This window comes from Lissotriton vulgaris, chromosome 11 (assembly GCF_964263255.1).
Source record: "Lissotriton vulgaris chromosome 11, aLisVul1.2, whole genome shotgun sequence".
NCBI classification, from domain to species: Eukaryota; Metazoa; Chordata; class Amphibia; order Caudata; family Salamandridae; genus Lissotriton; species Lissotriton vulgaris.
This window is the reverse complement of record NC_141699.1, coordinates 396,846,891-396,869,752: the sequence shown is the minus strand read 5'-3', so window position 1 is coordinate 396,869,752 and position 22,862 is coordinate 396,846,891. Positions and strand designations below refer to the sequence as shown.

The window sequence follows — 22,862 nt, the reverse complement described above, 5'->3', positions numbered from 1 at the left end:
CCAGTCTTCCACTTTGTGAAAATCTCGCCACCTTCTTTCGAGAAAGTAGAAAACCTCTTTTTTTCCCTAGACAGTCTGGTTAGGACACCTCCCTCGAGGGAGGGTCCGGAATCAGACAGCACTCTGGAAAAACTTCTACATTTCCAGCCCATCACTGAAAAGGAAGTGGTGAGCCGTCTATTGAAGATAAAATCGGGCTCCCCACACGATCCATGTCCTACGGCAATAGCTAAATTAGCCCCTGACATCATTGCAACCGGACTCACCCCCCTCTTCAATCAGATGTTGGAGAAAGGGGAATATCCCGCCAGATGGAAGCGAGCCTCCATCCTGCCCCTGCTAAAAAAAAAAAAAAAAACCTATACCTCACCGAGATGAATAACTATCGGCCGATTGCTCGACTTCCCCTCCCCGCTAAAATCATGGAAGGCAACTTAAATGCACAACTAAGTTAGACGACCTAGGTTTTTCAGGGGAACACCTCGACCCTTCCCAACACGGCTTTCGTGCGGAACATAGCACGGAATCCGCTCTGATCAAATCAGTGGAAGACATCAGGCAGGTGATGGACGCAGGAGGCAGAGCGGCCCTAATTCTGTGGGATCTTTCCGCGTCCTTCGACACGGTCCACCACAAGTTGTTGGTGGACCGGTTGAGGGCCTGTGGAATTCAGGGAAAGGCACTAAAGATCTTACAGGCCTTCCTCTCCAACAGAACTCAGTCGGTGGCCCTGGGAGACTTTGAATCGCGTCTGTTTGTGTTGCCCTGTGGAGTTCCCCAGGGGTCCTCACTTAGTCCCACCCTTTCCAATGTTTATGTTGCGACCCTGGCCCCGGTGATTCGATCGTTCGGTTTTCACCTTACAGCATATGCGGATGACACACAGATAGTGGTGTCACTACTACCCGGCAACACAGACAGTACAGCAGACAGATTTAAAGGTTGCATGCATGAGGTGGGCTGCTGGATGGCTCAAAACTGTCTAAAACTAAATTCTACTAAGACAGAAGTGCTGCTCTTTGGTGCCAGGGACAACTTCTGGTCCCCGAGATGGTGGCCAGATGAAATGGGACCTCTCCCCTCCCCGGTGGAAAAAGTTAAAAATCTGGGCATACTGGTGGACGACTCTCTGTCCTTCAAACCCCAGATTAATGCACTATCCTCCTCCATGCACTACACCCTCAAAACTATCAGGAAAGTTCTTCCGTATTTAGAGAGAGCACAGGAAAACTGTTGTTACTGGTCTAGTCCTTTCACGCTTGGACTATTGTAACAGCCTGATGTTAAACGCCCAGCAGAGCGTTCTTAATAAACTCCAGTTACTGCAAAATGCAGCTGCCCGCCTGATCACCGACACTCCCAAATTTGCATCGGTAGCTCAGGACTTGGTGAACCTTCATTGGTTGCCAATTCGCAAGAGAATTGCTTTTAAAGCGCTATGCATGGTCTTCAAGGCCCTACATGACATGGGTCCTAGATACATGAAACTGCTCTTCCGTTGGCATAAACCAGCAAGAACCCTGAGATCTGGGGAACTGGCACTGGTTACGGTCCCCAGAGTTAAAAGAGCACGCTGGGGAGGCAGGTGAAAAGGCACCCCAGCACGGAGACCAAACGGCAGAGGGGGAAAACAGCCGGGAACGTCACATCAGACATTCCAGCAGGCCTACCAGGGCAACAACCAAGTGCAGCAGGGTCAGCAACAACAAACCTGGCAATACCAACCTAGGGGACACTCATTTTGCGGGAGGGCGAACAGACTAGGACAAACAAGAAGAGGGGGCCAGCAACCCACTTCAAAGTGACTACGCTGCACCAAACGTGCCAACCACACAACACCTCCACGGGAGGGGCACGACAAAAGACCCAAAAAACAATTGCACACACTCAAACCAAGGTACAGCAAACCTGTAACACCAGTAGGAGGCAGACTAAAATACTTCTTCCAGGAGTGGAAGAAAATAACAGACAAATAGATACTGGACATCATACAGTTCAGATACTGTATAGAACTGGAAAAGACGCCACCAAACAGGAGACCAAAAAGCAAGGTGCACTCTGCAAAAGAACTTGTGCTCCTCCTACAGGAAGCACACAGGAGGCAATAGGCAGTACTGTTCAAAGAAAGAAACAAGGGAGTGTACTCGAGGGAGTGTACTCCAACTACTTCCTCGTACCAAAGGTGGACGAAACGTTAAGACCCATCCTGGACCTACGGTTCCTAAACAAATACATAAAAACTCAAAAATTCAAAATGACATCCCTACAGGAGGTTATTTCTCAGATAAGGGATGGAGACTTTGTCCACCATAGACCTCAGACCCCTACCTACACATTCACATGAACAGACCACACAAACGTCTACTAAGATTTGCCATCAAGAAAGCGCACTACCAGTTCAGAGCCCTAGCCTTCAGACTAAAATCTGCACCAAGGGTCTTCACAAAATGACGCGCAGCTGTAGCAGCGTACCTACGGAGGGAAGGGATTCATGTATACCCATACCTTGACGACTGGCTGATAAAGGCAAGTTCCTACAAGCAATGCGAGCTACATGCACAGCGGGTCACACAGACGCTGACAGAACTGGGATTCTCAATACACTGGGGGAAATCCTAAATGGAACCAGAACAAGTGAAGATCTTCCTGAGCGCACAGATTAACACCATCCAGAGCAAGGTGTTCCCCAGCGACAAGAGAACACTTGCCCTGCTGAAGAAGACACATCAATGCCAGAAGGGGCAAGCTCTGACCGTGAGGACAGCGAGCATGATCATGGGGATGATGGCGTCCTGCATACACCTAGTCCCCAATATTCGACTCCACATGAGACCATTCCAAGAATGGCTCCAACAACAATGGTCACAAGCTAAAGGGAGTTGGGAAGATCTGGTGGTTGTAACGCACGCAGTGCAAGAGGAGATAGCGTGGTGGAACAGAGAGAACATAACTAGGGGAAAGCCTTTAATACCACCAAACCCAACAGTGACCATCACCACAGACTCATCCCAGAGGGGATGGGGAGCGCACATGAACCAGCTCAAGGTGAGAGGTCTGTGGACTCCAACAGATGCGATCAGACACATCAGCTACCTGAAACTAAAGACCATGCTCCTGGCCCTAAAGGCCTTTCAGAAACAACTGTACAGGCAAAGAGTGTTGATACAAACAGACAACACCACAGCGGTGTTCTACATCCACAAACAGGGAGGAACACAATCAGTAGCACTATCAAACCTAGCGCAAGAGATATGTAGATGGGCCATCCCACTAGAAATAGACCTCCTGGCAATACACCTACCAGGGAAGGAGAACGTGGAAACAGACAGGCTCAGCAGACAGATATCAACATGCCACAAGTGGGAGCTCAATACACAGGAAAAGCAAAAGCTATTCAAGATGTGTGGGACCCCAAAAATAGACCTATTTGCAACACACCAGAATGCAAAATGCCAATACTTCGCATCCAGACATCCCGGGGAACAATCCCATGGGAATGCCCTATGGATAAGCTGGTCGAGGACATTTGCCTACGACCCCCCCACCACCCCCCCCTCTCCGATACCACTGATACAGAGTGCTCAGCAAATGCAGAACCAGCAACATGACACTCATTCTGGTAACACCACAGTGGGCCAGGCAGTCCTGGTTCTCACAAATAGTAGAGATGGCGTAGGGACCACCACGCAAGTTTGCAAAAAGAGACTTGCTCTCCATGCAAAACGGGGAGGTACTTGAGCCAGAGAGCCTCTGCCTAGCAGCATGGCTCCTGAAGGCATAGAGTTTGCCCACCTAAGGCTCCCAGAGAGCACACTGTGGGTGCTGCAGGAGGCAAGAAGGCCTACCACACGGAGGTGCTATGTGGCAAAATGGAAAAGATTCACACAATGGTGCATCAGGGAAAAGCTACACAAGAAAATCACTAAGGAATCAACAGTGCTAAAATATTTAACACACTTGCTAAAAACAAACCTAAGCTGTACCTCGCTGAGAGTACACCTAGCCCCAATAGTGGGGAGACTGGAAAGAGCTTCTTTACATCCCAGGTAGTAAAGAGATTCCTAGAAGGGGCCAAAAGGATCGTCCCCCCAAAGAGGATGCTGCCGCCGGCATGGAACATTAATATAGTTCTAACAGAGCTGATGAAAGCGCCTTTTGAACCCATCCACAAGGCCTCACTACAGATGCTCACAATGAAAAAAGCCTTTTTGGTAACAATCACCTCGCTACGCAGGGTAAATGAACTGCAAGCGCTAACACTACATGAACCCTACATTCAAATATACAATGACAGGGTGGTAATGAGAACAGACCCACACTTTATACCAAAGGTGATGTCAAGGTTCCACATGAACCAAACAATACAGATACAAAGTTTCTTTCAGAAACCATCCACAAGCGCGGAGAGGGCACTGCACACTCTGGACGCCAGAAGGGCAGTAATGCATTACATTGAAAGAACTAAAGATCACAGGAAAACAAAGCAGTTCTTTGTGTCCTTCGCAAGCAGTTTCCTGGGAAGACCAGTAACAAAGGGCACCATTGCTTGATGGATCGCAAACTATCCAATAATGCCACAAGCAGGCAGTTCAAGAACTACTAGGAGGGGCACCAGCCCACTCTACCAGGAAAAAAGGAGCAACACTAGACTTCCTGGCAAACACACCCATCCAAGACATCTGCCTGGCGGCAACATGGGCTTCAGTTCACACGTTCACTAAGCTGTACTGCGGGGATATACAGATGAACAAGGAAGCACAAGTAGGACAAAGTGCTTCAACATATATTCAACAACCAACGCTCATCTTCCACCCAGCCGCCACAAACCTAACAAACCGCTACAAAGTCTATGCACAGCATAGTGAATCCAGGAAGATTCACGCTGCAAAACCAATAGTTTACCTGTTGGTGTAGTTTTGCAGCTTGAATACTTTCTGGATTCACTAGCGAACCCACCCACCTCCGCCAGAAAGATGAGACAGGAGGAGAAGAGAATATAAAGACGATATACAATCGGACTCCTTAAGAGAGAAAATTAGAGTTCCTTTAAATGAAGGAAGAACTTGAGAAGAATGGGAAAGGATAAACAAACATAACACAAAAACAATAAAAAAAGAATCCGAAGATGACGCCCAAAGGTGGGCGCTTCCGGGGGAAGCGTGCTGAGGTCCCAGGAGGACACCAAATGGTGGGACGTCGACGCCCACCTGGGCTACGAAAAAAATAAATAAAATACTACGATTCCCGGACCCAACTACTAGACCGCAGAATAATGCACAGCATAGTGAATCCAGAAAGTCTTCAAGCTGCAAAACTACAATGACAGGTAAGAAACTATTCGTTCCTGCATTGGTGTCAGTCTGTGGGCTTTCTGTTTCCAGACTGCCGAGACCTGAAACCCAGGGTCCACAACTTAGAAGCCAGTGTCATTCATGCATATCTGGGCAATGTGAGAAACCGTTTGAATATTAAAACCAAACCGTGTCCCTAATAAAGCTGTTGGAGGCATAGGGGAAACTTTCTTTAACAGCATATGCAGGCCTAGTGTTTTTTATTTTTGTTTTATATTAATTTAGTTTCTTGTCATCTATTTCTTTTTTCCAGTAAAACGTAATTTCACCAACGGGACTATTCCAGGAACTCCAGGACCGAATGGTGAAGATGGGGTGGAGCAGACGGCCATCAAGGTGTCTCTAAAGTGTCCAATCACATTCCGAAGGATACAGCTTCCTGCTCGGGGGCACGATTGTCGCCATATACAAGTTAGTACAGAATCCTCCTTGTCCGCTCATGGCATGATTTTCACTACATGCATAAAAGTACTGACCTTTTTGTGCTCAGAGGAATTGCTTCAATTTCTGGGGCAGACACAGAGACCAATTTTCTAATAAGCACCAACACCAGTTCATTGTATTTCTCCTCAGTGCTTTGATCTGGAGTCGTATCTGCAACTGAACTGTGAGCGCGGAACTTGGAGGTGTCCGGTGTGCAAGTAAGTGCAGGAAATTGAAATTGGGCAAAGGGAGGGATGGACATAGGCATTGAGCAGTGTTCATTGGTGTTTACGTCGTATGGTGACGGTGTTCTTAATAGGGGATACCCTTGACTATTACAAGCGGGCATTGGGAAAGGCATCTGATTATCCTTGTATGGACTTCAAAACTGGTCTTTTTTGCTGTTGAGATGGTTGTAAGCATGGCTATGGGGCCGCATGCAGAGTAATGTTATGAAGTGTGAGGTGGAAATCTAAGTGGAGAGAGTGACTTTACTGGCGAGGTGGTGGTGCCGCTGGCAGTGCTTCAGTGGGCAAGCGACTGATAAGGGACAACATCTGAAAGGATTGATTGATTTAAAGGAAGTCTGAGCATGGAGATTAAGTTAAGGGGATACAGACTGGGTGGTGCGCATGCCATCATAGCAGTTTTACAGTCTGTGACCTTCCTATGATGATGCGCTGTGATTTGTATTTTTTTTTTATTAATGTTCATCAATTCAGCTGTGCAAGCCTTTTACCTGCACCTCACCAGCGGCAGCCATGCAAGACTACCCAGCTAACACCTGTGTCGGTTTCTTTCTTTTTGCAGTAAGACTGCACTGCTTGAGGGATTGGAGGTGGACCAGTACATGTTGGGAATCCTAATATATATCCAGAAGTAAGTATCCAGTGTCTCCTTTCATTCTCCATCATGCCATATCCCTGTGGCAGCATGCTTGGAAACTCTCCACAGTCAGCCTCTCTATCCTGTTCTCAAAGTAAATGTGGCCAAACATGTGACTGCTTCCCAATCCATTTGGAAAATCAAAGCTTTGTGCAGATAGTTTAACCAAATGTCCCATTATGCATGCCCTATTCCTCATGTAGTCATGCACCCCACCTGTTTCCTGGTTTTTCCTAAATAAAGTGAATGCAAACAAACTTATTGTTCGAGGCATATGAGCTGTAGATCCTACATTTAGCAATAGATCGCCACCTGGTGTTGGGCTCGGATGATTGCAGGTTGTTGTCTTCTTGGAAGAAGTCTTTTGTAGTCACGAGATAGGTGACTCCTCCCTAGGACAATACTGCGCATGGTCATCGACTCCATCCTCAGATTGTTTTTTTCCGCCACTGGGTTCGGATGAAAGTTTTCCGCTCCGGCTAGAAAAAGACTTCAAACAAACTTCTTTCGACATCGAATAGACTTTCGACATCACCAGCTACATTCCGGTGCGTCGTCGCGGGCCGTTGGGCCCATCGGCGCCGTGCGGCCTACGCCTCATGGACAGAACTCCATTCAAGAGATGCCCGGTATGTCGAGCAAAATTCCCTCATAGCGACCATCACGAGGTTTGCAACCTCTGTCTCTCGCCAGAACACGACGAGTCAACCTGCAGAGCCTGTGCCTGCTTCCGATCGAAGACCATTCGTGATCGGAGGGCCCGTCGACACGAAATGAGGGGATCAGCACCAGCACCGGAGGCCATCTTTGAAGAAGAGATCGTCTGAGAAGACTTCTCTGAGGACGAGTATCCAATCGAAGATATCTCCGAGGACGAGGCTCCACTCGGCGCAGAGGAGGACTCTCCTGATCTCCAGATAATATCGGGGGCAGAGGATTCGGACGATTCGATCCCATCTCGACAACCCGTGAGAACATCTGCCCCTGCACGACAGACATTACCCAAACAAAAGGCAACGGTCAGCACTCCGCCCATGGGGCCCAGTCGAGACTGACATTTACCCTCTAACGCCCCGCCTTCGGGCCCAGCTCCGAGGAAAGAAAATACGCCTTCCGGTGCCTCGGCACCGAAGAAACACCATGTGCCAGTTACACCTCCATTGGCACCAAAACATCCTTCGACACCGAAGGACTCGTCGGCACCGAAGATAAAACACCCTTCGGCGCCGAAGGACACTTTGGTACTCGTACCATCGGTGCCGAAGCCAAAACCTGTACCAAACCCGAAAGCTTCAACTCCGAAACTTTCGGGTTCAACAAACAAAACTTGTCTCCACGCCGAAACCTCTAATATCGGTACCAAAGACCCCAGATAAGGCTAAACAACCTTCGACACCGAAAACATTGCCAAAAGACTCAGCTACTCCTCCTAAGGCCAAAAGCACTAAACAATCTCTATCGGCTCCGAAAAAATTGACGCCGAAGAAGATTATAGAAGAGGAAGAACTGTTTAGACCAGATCCTAGACAGAGAAAGGTCCATATTAATCCAAAAACTGGACATGTGGAAGCAAACCCTTATAAGAGACCAGCAGACACACCACTTACACCTGTGGTTCCTGCCAAAAACGACTGTGCAACTTCTCCAATGCACCCTTCCTCTCCTTCACCTTCTTCCTCTCCTGTTACTCCATATGTGGAACCTATAACTTCTCCTATTCACTCTCCTGCATCATCACACCACACTGATGAGGAGTATGATTTGGGTGGGGGGGATGATGTTCCAGAGCCACATACATACCCTTTAGATGAGGATGTTAACACAGAATACCCTAAGGATGATGCATATAATTTTGCACCAACTAATGCACCAGACATCCCTGATCCTCAGTACTACCCAACAAATCCTTCCCCTACAGAGGACAGTATTGGTTGTAATCATTTGTTAAACAGAGCTGCACTTTACCATGGGGTTCCTATGCACTCTGATGCCATTGAGGAGGACTTCTTGTTAGACACTTTCGAACAGTCACAAAGGTCTACCCAAATATTACCAATGATTAGGGGAGTCATTAAACATGCTACAGAGATTTTTAAAGATCCAGTAAGGTGTAGGGTGTTAAATCCTAGAATAGAGAAAAAGTATAGGCCAGCACCAGCTGATCCAGTATACATTAAGGATCATCTGCCATTAGACTCCTTGGTAGTGTCAAATGCACGCAAAAGGTCCAATTCTCAAACTTCTGGGGCACAACCCCGCCTGACAAAGAGTCCAAAATTATTGATGTCAGGGAAACGAATTGCTGCACAAGCAACAAACATATGGCGCATAGCAAACACACAGGCTTTACTCTCACGCTACAACAGGGCTCCTTACGATCAACTAGAAAAGTTAATGGAACACCTACCAGATCAACACAAGTATCTGGCAGCAGAACTTTTACAATAAGGCACATTAATTTCAAATGCCTCAATTAAATGTGCACTAGATGTAGCTGACGCAGCATCCAGAGCAGTGAACACTAGTGTTATTCTCAGGCGTCACTCATGATTACGCATCTCAGGTTTTAAACCAGAGGTACAAACTACCATCCTAAACCAGCCCTTTAATCAGAACCAATTGTTCGGGCCGGAGGTAGATAATACATTAGAAAAGATGAAGAAGGACACAGACACCGCTAAGTCTATGGGGGCATTACAATCCACCCAAACTAGAGGTTCTTTTCGCCACTCCTCTTATAGAGGAGGCTCCAAGCAGACCGGCGCAGACACAACATCATCTTTTAAAACCCACACGCAGACCTCCTCTAATAAAGGATATTTTAGAGGAGGATACAGAGGCAATAACAACAAGGGAAGAGGTAGTAACAACAACCGCTCCTCTTCCACTCCTAAACAGTGACTTCCCTCTACCTCCCCTACAGCATTCCACTCCTGTGGGGGGCAGACTTTCACAGTTCCTACCTGTCTGGAACTCCATCACAACAGACAGGTGGGTAAGATAAATTATCCAACATGGCTACTGCCTAGAACTCACAGCAACCCCCCCAAACATACCACCCAGGCAGCATCCAATGTCTGCAGAACACATAACTCTTCTTCAACAGGAAGTTCTAGCACTTCCACAAAAAGATGCTATTCAAGTAGTTCCATTGGAAGAACAAGGAACAGGAGTCTACTCCCTGTACTTCCTAATTCCAAAAAAGGACGGGACATCAAGACCAATTCTTGACCTCAGGCCACTCAACCACTACATACAATCAGATCATTTTCACATGATCACTTTACAACAGGTACTCCCATTACTACAACAGGCAGATTTTCTGTCCACACTAATCCTAAAGGACGCCTACTTTCACATTCAAATACATCCTGCGCACAGGAAGTATTTAAGGTATGTCATACAAGGACAACACTATCAGTTCATTCAAAGTCCTTCCATTCGGGGTTACAACAGCACCACGAATGTTTACAAAGTGCTTAGCAGTAGTGGCAGCACATCTCGGAAGACAACAAATACATGTCTTCCCCTACCTAGACGACTGGCTCATAAAAGCAAGATCGTACAACCAGTGTGCACAACACACAAAACAAACAATTCAAACACTGCACAACTTAGGGTTTACGATAAACTACACCAAGTGGCACCTAGAGCCTTCGCACGTTCATCAATATCTAGGAGCTACTATAAACACATCCGTAGCTCTAGCGTATCCCAGTCAAGCCAGGATTCAAAGTATTCAGAACTTAAGTCTCCCTTTTTCAATGCCAGCACTCTTTACAAGCCAGAGTGTTCATGAAACTAATAGGGATGATGGCATCTTGCATCTTCATAGTTCCCCACGCAAGACTGCAAATGCACCCACTACAAGAATGTCTAGCACAACAGTGGAATCTGGCTCAAGGTCAGCTCACAGACCTGGTGTTGGTAGACTGCCGTACATATCGCTCTCTGCAGTGGTGAAACACCAAAAATTTGACAACGGGACGGCCGTTCCTAGATCCAGTTCCACAGATAGTGCTCACGGCAGATGCATCCCTCACAGGATGGGGAGCCCATCTCCTGCATTATACCACACCGGGTCAGTGGAACAATCAACAGAAACAGTTCCACATCAACCATTTAGAGCTGCTAGCAATTTTCCTACCCTCAAAACCTTTCAGGTACAAGTCCAAAAGAAAGCTGTCCTTATCCGAACGGACAATATGACAGCCATGTACTATCTACAAAAACAGGGGGGGACACACTCTCTACAACTGTCCCAACTTGCACAGACCATTTGGAGATGGGCCATCCCTCAAAACATACATCTGACAGTAGAACACCTTCCAGGGATCCACAACCAGTTAGCAGATCTGTTACGTCGCCAATCACAACAGATTCACGAATGGGAGTTGCACCCACAAGTACTTCAACCATTCTTTATCCAGTATTATGGGTGTCTTTCATAGATTCACATGCCTGAATCATTCCCCGTCGTCGAGACGGGAGTCTCCGGTACATAGAAAAGTAATGTCCTATAGACATACATAGAGAAAAGTAGGCCTAAGGGCCTTGCCTTAGTAGCCTATCTATGTCCTTTTGTAAAAAGGACCAAACTCCAGAAGGTAGCCAATCGGCTACCACCTCCCTCTAGAACCTTCCTGTCAGGAGCCTCAGTCTCTCAGATTTTCTACCGCACGTTCTGCTAGGTAGTCTCCACCTGAGTTCTCCTCAGGTTTCCTAGTTTAATCTCTTTTCTTCTCAGAATTTGGATGTTTCCTTCATAAATACACCATGGCTGATCAACAGAAGAAGGGTCTCTTCAGAGCTTGTTCTTCTTGTGGTAAGAAGAGGCTCCACGTCGATGATAAGCATGAAACCTGCTTATACTGTCTTTATCCAGACCATTCTCCTAAAGAGTGTAGAATTTGTAGAACATTCTCTACAAAAACACTAAAAGACAGAGAAGGCCGGCTGCTCCTTTGGTTGAACAGACTGAAAACCAGAGACGACCTGGAGTCTTCAGAGGACGGTGAGATGGCTTCAGTTTCATCTAAATTATCCTTGAAGAGGCCATGGGTTGATTCCCCTAGCCCTACAGACTAAAAAGACTGCCAAAAAGTCTTCTGAGGCGAGATCTACAACATCTGACAAGGAGGTTCCTGCCTTCAGGAAGCCTGCGCCGTCGACTACGATTTCGTCGACGTTTACCTCCGCGCTGAAGAAGACTGTGTCTACAGTCTGTTTCTACATCGACGACGGTGTCGACGAAGATGGCGTCAGCATTCTCGACGACTACCACTACTCTATTGTCGACGGCGGGTAAGCCTGTGTCGTCGATTATCCTCATTGCAAAGCCCTCGACGAAGATCTCGTCGACGACTACATCAGCGTCGACGACTAAGCCAAAACCGTCGACGAAGACACCCTCGTCGACCGGCATGCCGTCGTCGAAGACACCGACGACGGTGAAGACCTCGTCGACGGCGAAGACATAGTCGACGAGCGCACCATCAACGACTGTGCCGTCGACGAGGATACAGTCGGCGAAAACACCACCGACGACGACGAAGACATCGTCGACAAGCGCACCATCAACGACGGAACCGTCGACGAAGGTACCGTCGACGAAAAAATTCTCATCGACAAACTCAGTCGACGACGCCATCGTCGACGCAATGGATCAATCGGACTTGATTTCTCCATTGTCAGCTGCCAGTCAGCCGCCTACGAAAAAGAGCACGAGACAACCAATAACCCCTGACTTTACGTCTCCAAGTAGGGTGCAGAAGTTACCCCCGTCACGTCTATTGCAAGACGAAGAATCAGACGAAGACCAGTACGGACAGGCCACCAGTCCTTCAGATCTCATAGTAAAGTGCCAAAGCACCGATGAAGATGGCGATGAGGTGGTTTATACAGAAGAGACTGAACATTCGCATGTCCAGACGGAGGTCACACGTATGGTATGCCTTCCGGTGTCTATAGTTTCAGACTTACGGTTCTTGATCCAAGACTGCAAGCAGCGCTTTCCTGAACCAACCACTGCCCCATCGATGGAAGCAAATCCAGCTACATCTGGACGGACACCATCCTCACGATCTAGACCATCACCTTTGGTGATCAGTCAGGAAAGAGAACCAGTGCGCAATGTCCCGTCTTCTGACAGAGTCGAAGAACCAGAAGCGGGAGAGGTTCGGGACGACCAGTCCGACCATAGGGACGATGAGGACTACATCGCTCCATCTCTGGCCACACCTGAACCCACTACCTCGGACTCACCGCCAGTGGACATTGGCGGATTTCACAATTTAGTGGAGAGAGCGGCCACGAGATTCCATATGACAATGGAATCCCATGAAACAGACTGCTTCCTATATGATTTTAAAGACCCGGTTAGGAAAACAACCAGATCTATTCCTATCATCGAGCACATATGGGAACAGGGAAAACAGCTAATGCAAACACCAGCCTCGGTCTCTGCAGTGGTACCACGGCTGGATAAGAAGTATAAGGCACCAACAACAGCACCAGCCTGCCTTACTGGGCATCCCAAGCCAGATTCTGTGGTTACCCAGGCAGCACAAAAAAACTCTAGGAATCCGGCATCTCCATTGTCCGCTCCACCAGACAAGGAAGGCAGGAAGCTTGACAGTATTGGCAAACGCTTTTCCACCACGTCTGCCATGACTGTGAAAGTGGCTAATTCCATTGCGCTACTAGGCCGCTACAAAAGGCAATTGTGGGAGGATATTGCCCCGTATCTGGCGGAACTACCAGATAATTTGAAAGAGGAAGTTCAATCGCTCCTTAAGGAGGGCCAAACATCGGCATCGGAACTTATCGATTGTGCTGTAGATGTTGCAATGACCGTCTTCAGACAGCTAGCAGGGGCCGCGGTCTTGCGAAGGCAGGGGTGGCTTAAAGCTACATCCTTTCGCCAAGCGGTCCAAACTAAGGTACTGGAAATGCCCTACGACGGACAGCACCTTTTTGGGGAGAAAATCAATGAGGCCCTACAAACGATCAAAAAAGATACGGACACGGCACGAGCGCTGGGCACATTGCAGTTTAAGAACCAGTCCTTTCGAGAGAGCAGGGGTAGAGGTCAATCCTCTTACAGAGGTTCTTATCAGAGCAAATCCTCGTACTCCTATAACCAAGGCCGATCGCAATATCAACAGCGACAGCAGCAACAAGGTCACCAGACCTCGTATGGAAGGTCCAACTACAGGGGAAAAAAACAAAGGAAAACCACTGGCGGACTCCAATGACCTTTTCCACCAGCCAGTCCGTCCACAATCTCATTTTTTCAAACTTGGAGGAAAACTGACAACTTCCTCGACAATTGGAGATCAATTACAACGGATCGGTGGGTGCCCCAATTGATCCAATTCGGACATTCGTTGGAATTCAATTCAATTCCCCCGACAACTCCTCCTCGCAAGCTTCAACACAGGCGTTTACGATTACTCCTTCAAGAGGTCTCTTCAATGTTAAAGAAAGGAGCGATAGAGCAAGTACCAACAACTCACAGAGGAAAGCGATTTTATTCCCGCTTCTTTCTAATACAGAAGAAAGGGAAGAAATGGAGGCCCATCCTAGACCTCGGGGCACTCAACACATTTTTGAAGAGTCAATCGTTCCGTATGGTGACTATCCAGGAGATCTTGGGGTCACTAGAGGAAGGAGACTTTGACTTCTTTAGACCTGCAAGACGCATATTACCACATCCTATTCACAAAGGCCACAGGAAATTCCTCAGATTCGCAGTGGCAGGTCAGCACTATCAATTCTGTATCCTCCCATTCGGCCTCAAGTCGGCACCCCGGATTTTCACCAAGTGCCTCCCCCCCAGTGGCAGCCTTCCTTACGACAGCAGGGACAGCAAGTCTTCCCATACCTGGACGACTGGCTGGTAAAAGCACCATCTATAAAAGGCGCAGCCAAGTCCTCCAGCGCCTGTCTCAATCTTTTCCAGCAACTGGGTCTGACGCTCCATCACGAGAAGTCAACCTTACAGCCCTCCCTAGTTCTTACCTTTCTCGGGGCGACATTGGATACGGAATGTTCAAAAGCATTCCCATCTCAGGAAAGGAAGCACAAGCTTATCACTCTGGCCACCGCAGTGGCCTCGAAACTTTCCTGGTCCGTACTTTCAAGTCCCTCCTGGGGATGATGTCCTCGTGTATCCTGCTTATTCCACACTGTCTGCTCATAATGCGCCCTCTGCAGGAGGCCTTGACCAGGCAATGGACTCAAAGCACAGGCTCTTTCGAGGATCGCATTGTGATAACTCAGCAAATGACCAAGGCCTTGCTCTGGTGGAGGTCGCCCAAAAACCTCTTGCAAGGGCTACCATTCCTGCTGCCTGCAGCTCCACACGTGATAACTACGGATGCCTCCCTAGAGGGCTGGGGAGAGGTCCTTCAAGAGTTGCAGATCAGCAGCAAGTGGACGGACCAGGAAAAGCAGCTCCATATCAACCTCCTAGAGCTGAGGGCAGTTTTTCTATCTCTGCAGGCTTTCCTACCGCGCATCAAGAACTCCCCAGTGCTTGTCAGGACCGACAACACTACGACAATGCACTACTTGAACAAACAGGGAGGAATGCGTTCGCTCACACTATCTCGCGAATCGCAGAAAATCTGGAACTGGTTTGTGCTCCACAGTATCACGCTGTCAGCGGAGTATGTCCCAGGCAAGGACAACGTCATAGCAGATGCTCTAAGCAGACAGAGATCGCTGTCCCACGTATGGGAGCTAGAACAAAAAGTGCCGTATCACATCTTTTCGGAATGGGGAAGACTGCAGATCGACCTTTTTGCCACCTGATAGAACGCCAAATGCCGCAACTTCGCAAGCTGGCATCCCCAATTGCGGTCCCTCGGAAATTTTCCATCGCATGGCGCAACTTGTTTGCGTGCGCATTTCCGCCCTTTCCCCAGATACCAAGAGTCCTCCGAAAAATGAAGACCGAGCACTGCACCCTGATTCTGATGGCCCCGTTCTGGCCGAGGCAGCATTGGTTCACGGACCTCCAACGCCTCTCAGTCCAACCGCCAATCCGTCTGGGCCAACATCTGTCCCTCCTCACGATGTCCAACGGCCAAGTACAGCACCCGAATCTGAAATCTCTCAGATTATCAGCTTGGCTCCTGAGTACAGAGAGTTCTGCCAACTAGACATTCCGCAGGAGTGCCAAGATGTCCTTGCTAAAGCAAGAGCAGAGAGCACAAACAAGACCTATTCATTAAAATGGAAACGCTTTTGCATTTGGTGTAAGGACAAAGATCTACATCCCTTTCAGGCTACTCCGGAGCAGTTACCATATCTGCTACACCTGGCACAGGCGGGACTTGCGCATGCCTCTATCAGAGTACATTTGGCAGCAATCTCTCGCTTTACCAGAACTTCAAAAGGACCCTCTCTCTGGTCACACAGGTTAATAAAACAATTCCTTAAGGGGCTTTACAGATCCTTTCCTCGCCCACGGAGAGTTCCACCAACATGGCATCTCAATGTGGTCCTCAACCAATTGATGAAACACCCTTTCGAGCCCATTCACAGGGCAAATGTCCAATACATCTCCTGGAAAACGACCCTTCTATTGGCCCTGACCTCAGCAAGAAGGGTCAGCGAACTACAGGCTCTTTCCATACAAAATCCCTTCATGCAGTTCAAGGAAGACAGAGTGGTTTTAAGAACTAATCCTCGATTTATTCCTAAGGTCCCGTCGGACTTCCATTTAAATGAACCTCTAGTCCTCCGATCATTCTTCCCAAATCCCACCACTGCAGCTGAAAAATCCCTGCACTCTTTGGACCTGAAGAGGTGTCTTAAATTTTACCTCGACAAGACAAAACATTTTAGAAAAACGAACCAGCTTTTCATCGCTTTCAGTAGACCTAGAAAAGGCATGCCGCTTTTCAAGCAAAGTATTTCACGATGGATATCTTCGGCAGTTGCCTTTTGCCACGACAAAGCAGGACGACCGTTGCACTCCAAAGTAAGAGCTCATTCTACAAGAGCTGTGTCCACATCGGCAGCGCTCTTTGCTGGGGTGCCAATATTGGACATTTGCAGGGCAGCGACCTGGAAGTCGCCGCATACCTTCACCAGGCACTACTGCCTGGATACGGAACTGATGCAGGATGCAGCAGTGGGCCAGGCTGTGCTTAGTCTTGTATTCCAGTGAGGTGAGCCTTCCTCCTTCCCGCCATCCTTCGCTGGTATGCACATTTATTTACTTATTTCTTGTTACTTGTTGATGGCTCTTAGTCGCATGATATGTATTATCTCAGAGTGCTGTATGCTGTTCCATCAGAAATGTGCATAATGTATTGCTTGCTACTCTGATTCAGGCATGTGAATCTATGAAAGACACCCATAATACTGGATAAGAAATGCGTTTCGTACCTGTAACTGCAGTTATCCAGTATTGGTGTCTTTCATAGATTCACATGCAACCCTCCCGCCTCCCCTGGAAGGACTCACTTCTTTCTCTAACAAGTATTTCGCCTACCTAGCTTGGTGCGTACGAAAATCTGAGAGACTGAGGCTCCTGACAGGAAGGTTCTAGAGGGAGGTGGTAGCTGATTGGCTACCTTCTGGAGTTTGGTCCTTTTTACAAAAGGATATAGATAGGCTACTAAGGCAAGGCCCTTAGGCCTACTTTTCTCTATGTATGTCTATAGGACATTACTTTTATATGTACCGGAGACTCCCGTCTCGACGACGGGGAATGATTCAGGCATGTGAATCTATGAAAGACTCCAATACTGGATAACTGCAGTTACAGGTAAGTAACGCATTTCTTCAAATGTGGGGGCATCCACTAATGGACCTGTTTGCCACCCACGAGAACTCAAAATGCCCAACCTTTGCCGCCAAGTTTATTTACCCACGGTCGGAGGGGAATGCAATATGGATGAACTGGTCAGGCAGATTTGCGTACGGTTTTCCGCCTCTCCCACTCATTCCACTAGTAGTATGCAAGCTCAGACAACAGTCCCCCAAACTGATACTAGTGGACCCCACATGGGCACGTCAACCGTGGTTCACCACGCTACTAGAGCTCTCATTGGTTCCACATCACAAATTACGGCTCACGCAATCCCTGTTAACACAGAACCATGGAGAAATAAGGCACCCAGAACCAAGCCAACTGAATTTGGCGATCTGGCTCCTGAAGTCCTAGAGTTTGGTTAATGTTAATGTAAGCCGAACTTTTTGAGCGCACGGCTACCCCGAAAGGTGTCCCGGCGCTTTGGCAAAGAGGCCCAAAGAAACAGGAAAGCCAAAGGCATACACACCACAGTTACCGCGAGTTACTTGGTGAAGAGCAAGGTCTTCAACTCCTTCCTGAAAGCCAGGAGGTTGTTCGGTTTCCGAAGGGAGAGTGGGAGCTCATTCCACAAGCGGGCTGTCACGTGTTGGAAGGAGCGACCTCCCATCCGGACACGTTTGACCACAGGCACCTCCAATTTAGCCAGGTCCGCCGACCGCAATGACCTACGTGGCACATAGAAAGCAGTGCGCTTCCTCAGATAGTTAGGCCCAATCGCATGGAGAGCCTTAAACGCCAGAGTGAGGAGTTTAAAACTGATTCTCCCAGAGATTGGCAACCAGTGCAGCCTAGCCAGGAGCACTGAGGCGCTGGCTCTCCTGGGCAGGCCATAGATGGCTCTGGCCGCCGAATTCTGAACAATCTGCAGTCTGGATAACAGATACTTAGGCAGGCCTGCAAAGAGCGCATTTGCATAGTCCAGGCGAGATCCCACAAGCGCCTGGACTACATTCCTACGGTACTGCAGTGAAAGCAGAGGAAGAAATTTCCTAAGCATCTTAAAGATGCTGAAACACTTCCCTGCTAATCCCAGGATGTGTGGACGAAAGGAAAGCTCATCGTCAAACACCACTCCGAGATTTTTTACCTGAGTAGATGGTTTCTCTGGGGGGAACATGTCCTGGGGCCACCATGTCTTCCAACCCGGGTCTGGGGCACAGCCGAAAAAAAGCAGCTCAGATTTGTCTGAGTTGCATTTCAGGCTGTGCCGCTGGAACCACGCAAAGACTGCACTCAGACAGTCCTTAATTCTGCCGCCGTTGAAGACCTCTCCCTTCCTGCAGGTGAACAAAAGCTGGGTGTCATCAGCGTATGAGATGACCCGGGCCCCAAACGCCTCCGCTACCTCCGCTAGAGGGGCCATATATATGTTAAAAATGGTGGGGCTCAAGATAGAACCTTGAGGCACCCCCACCTCCAGCGAAGGCATTTCGGCCGAGAACGGCGGAGCCCAGATCACCTGTCGGCGGTCGGCAAGAAAGGATTGAAACCAGTCCAACACCGTCCCTCGCAGACCAATCTCCCTGAGTCTTGAGAGGAGACCTGCGTGTGGGACGGTGTCGAACGCCGCCGATAGGTCCAACATGACTAACAACGCCTTTCCCCCATGATCGAGCGTCTCCCTGATGGCGTCGGAAACCTCTACCAGAGCGGTCTCCGTGCTGTAGTTCGCACGAAAGCCGGACTGGGAGTCATGCAGCAGTTTGTTGTTCTCAATAAAGGTGGACAGAGTAAGCTGAACATGTTTCTCCAACACCTTCGCCAGAGCAGGGAGGAGGGAGATCGGTCTGTAGTTAGCCCATTGCAGGGGGTCGAGCAGAGGCTTCTTAATCAACGGCAGAATGAGTGCGTGTTTCCACTGTCGTGGAACCACCCCTGAGCTCAAAGATAGATTAAGCAGGGGGTTCAGCAAGCTGTTCAACGCTGAGGCCACCCTGCCCAAGCATTTCGCCGGACAGGCATCCAGAGGCGAGCCAGATTGCAGCCGAGATAACAGCTCAAGCGAAGTCTCACAGGACAGCTGGGGAAAGACAGATAGTAGGGGCCCAGATTCAGCCTGAGAAGGATTCGAATAGGTAGACTTACCCCCCAAAGCGGGGTCAGCTATTCGGGAGTCCACAGATGAGAAGGTGTCCTGAATCTTTAAAATTTTGGCCACAAAAAAGTCGGCAAGCTGTTTAATCCATTCTTCCGTGTGTGAATGGACAGGGGTACTTACAACCGGATTGACAAACTCCTTCACAATTCTAAAGAGTTCCCGGCTGGTATTATCAGCTTTGTCAATTCTCTGCTCGAGATAGCTTTTTTTAGCTGCGGCAATCTGTTTGTAGTAAGACTTTATCGCGTCGCGGTATTTCGTTTTCTCCGCGATATCATACATGCGCCGCCAGCGCCTTTCCAGCTTCTTGCAGTCTTGTCGCATTATGCGTAGAGTGGAAGAGAACCAAGGAGCGGAGTTAAGATGAGGGGCAGTTCTAACATCCCTCACTGGGGCCAGCTCCTCGAATCTTGCCAGCATCCAATTCTGGACCAGGATTAGGTCGGCTTCCAAGGCCCCGGTCAGTTGGCACGGGTATTGGCAGAGAGCATCGGCGAGCATGTCTGCTGTCACTAGATGAAAGGCTCTAGACTGCCGGGATCCTTCCTTCAGAGCCCTTTGGCTAAGCTTAGAAACAAGCACTAAGGCAAAGTTTATCAGATAATGATCTGACCAAAGGACCGGGAGTGGAGGGGACACCTCAATAGGCATGGAGGAAAAGATCACATCTAATGTGTGGCCTTTCACATGGGTGGGGCTGTGGACAAAAGGGGCTAACCCTAACATCGCCGTGATGTCACGGAGTTTGGCAGCTTCAACGTCTGTTAGACAGTCCATGTGCAAATTCAAGTCGCCTAATAACAGGCAATGCGCTGAACGCATGCATGGTACTGATAAGGCCGACTGAAGATCCTCAAAAAAGGACCCAATGGGTCCAGGAGGTCTGTAGAGGAGAATGCCGGTACAGGTCTGGGACGCCGATAGGTGGAGCGTAAAACCTAAGGCTTCACATCCGGCAATGTTGTCCACCGCAAAGGAGGAGCAATCAAAAGCCTTGTCCACTAACAGAGCCACCCCACCGCCTCTTCCCTCAGTTCTATCCCTCCTTAAGATGGAATAGTTAGGCGGAACAGCGCAGGCAATGTCGGGTTCCGAGCCCACTCCCAACCAGGTCTCAGTTAAAAATAGGCAAGAGATCTTGGAAGATCTTGGAAGATACCAGACTGTATGAATATAATTAAAGAAGCTAGAAGACCCACTACCAGAGCATGCTATGCTGCTAAGTGGAAACGCTTTGCAATATACTGTAACAATCACATTGATCCTTTGGACGTATCCATCCAAATTATCATTTGCTACCTTCTACATTTACAAAGGTCCAATTTGGCTTACTCTTACATACGCCTGCATGTAGCAGCTATTGCAGCGTATTTACAAAATAGACAACCTCTATCTCTATTTAGAGTACCTGCAATAAAAGCATTTATGGAAGGATTAAAAAGAATAATCCCACCCAGGTTACCTCCTGCTCCAGTATGGAACCTAAATGTGGTCCTTACAAGACTCATGGGGCCCCCTTTTGAGCCGTTACATAAATGTGAACTGCAATTCCTAACATGGAAAACTGATTTCCTTGTTGCCATTACCTCTCTCAGAAGAGTTAGTGAAATCCAAGCATTAACAATAGAAGAACCATTTTTTTAAATACACCCTAACAAAGTGGTTCTTAGACCCAATCCAAAATTCCTACCAAAAGTGATTACTCCTTTTCACCTAAACCAATCAGAGTTACCAGTGTTTTTTCAAAAAACGGACTCTGTTGCAGAAAGAGCTTTACACACCTAGATGTTAGAAGAGCTCTACTATATTACACAGACAGGACTAAATCCTTCAGAAAGACAAAACAACTATTTGTATCTTTCTCTCCCCACACAAAGGCAATCCCATCTCTAAAGGAGGTATTGCTAGATGGATTGTAAGGTGTATTCAAATATGCTATCACAAGGCTAAACGTACACGAACAGTTCCTCCTAGAGCACACTCCACTCGCAAACTAGGAGCCTCTATGGCTTTCTTAGGAAACATACCATTAGAGGACATATGCAAGGCAGCAACATGGTCTACAATACACGCCTTCACTAAACACTATTGTGTTGATGTGCAAACCAAGCAGCAAGCTGCAGTAGGCCAAGCTGTCCTTAAAACACTATTTCAGTATGCTGCAACGGATACAAGAGACCACCGCTAGGGGAGACACTGCTGCACAGTCGTTGCTAAGTGTAGGATCTGCAGCTCATATGCCTCGAACGGAAAATGCTACTTACCAGTATGCATCTGTTCTTGGCATGTAGAGCTGCAGAATCCTACATGCCCTCCTGCCTCCCCGGGACTTGTATCCGTTCCAGTACTCATCTTACTTAGATGCACATGCATGGACATCCTTTCTCTTTTACTTTTACTTCTACTAACTCCATTTCCCATCATGGCGAAAAACAATCTGAGGATGGAGTCGATGACCATGCGCAGTATTGTCCAAGGGAGGAGTCACCTATCCCATGACTACAAAAGACTTCTTCCAAGAAGACAAATGTGAGAAGTTGGCCTGATATTCAGTGTTCACTATTCTAGTGATCACTATGTATCAGTCCAAACAACCCTTATGGTGATTGGTTGTAAGTCAACCGATAGACCAGCTATCCTAGTAGCATGGACAAGAGCAGTCTTCGGGCTAAACTCTAGAGGGCGTGTTAAGCCAGCTGTTATACCATCACATATACCCCTTGAACACCAAGTGAAAGGACACCACACAAGTGTTATGAAAATAAACAGTGTATTTATTTAAATCACAACAGCCCTGTACTCTTTATGAGGACAGGGTACTAAGTACACAACAAAACTCTTACGAAAATACTTTAAGTTGCACAATTTACGCAAATGCCCGAGGGGCACGAAAAACCATATACTATGAAAGTGGAATGCGAAATTACTAGCAGGTAAGTACTGTACTAATAGGCTTTGGAATCGCTAGGACTACGTTACTGAACCTTCAGATTACTAGTAGGAGGCCTAGGGGACTCTGGTGCAGAGTGTGCACTCTCACGCGGGATGCGGGACAAAGTCTATGGAGGCTAGTAAAAGCAAAGTTAGTGTTCTCGGGCGGACCCGACTAGGTAGGTTGAAAACGAAAGTGGATCTGGACCCTTAGATAGTGAGGCTATGCTAGGGCACCGAAATGCCGAAGTTACCTAGCCATGGGGCTGCGGCTGCATAGGTCTGAAAAGACGTCGGGAATCCTCGTTGACTAACCAGGAGCCTGAAGAAAGAGTTGCTGGCA

General features: G+C 48.1%; 1 protein-coding gene across 4 annotated transcripts in view; it reads left to right on the top strand.

Annotated features, from left to right (window-relative positions):
* Positions 1 to 22,862, top strand: part of ZMIZ2 (zinc finger MIZ-type containing 2) — a 369,395-nt gene that overhangs the window by 264,281 nt on the left and 82,252 nt on the right. For all 4 annotated transcript variants that reach the window (XM_086943418.1, XM_086943421.1, XM_086943419.1 and 1 more), the window contains exons 13-15: positions 5,605 to 5,762; positions 5,925 to 5,992; positions 6,585 to 6,653. In XM_086943418.1, coding sequence (XP_086799544.1) covers positions 5,605 to 5,762; positions 5,925 to 5,992; positions 6,585 to 6,653 — 295 coding nt within the window. The remainder of the gene's footprint in view (positions 1 to 5,604; positions 5,763 to 5,924; positions 5,993 to 6,584; positions 6,654 to 22,862) is intronic.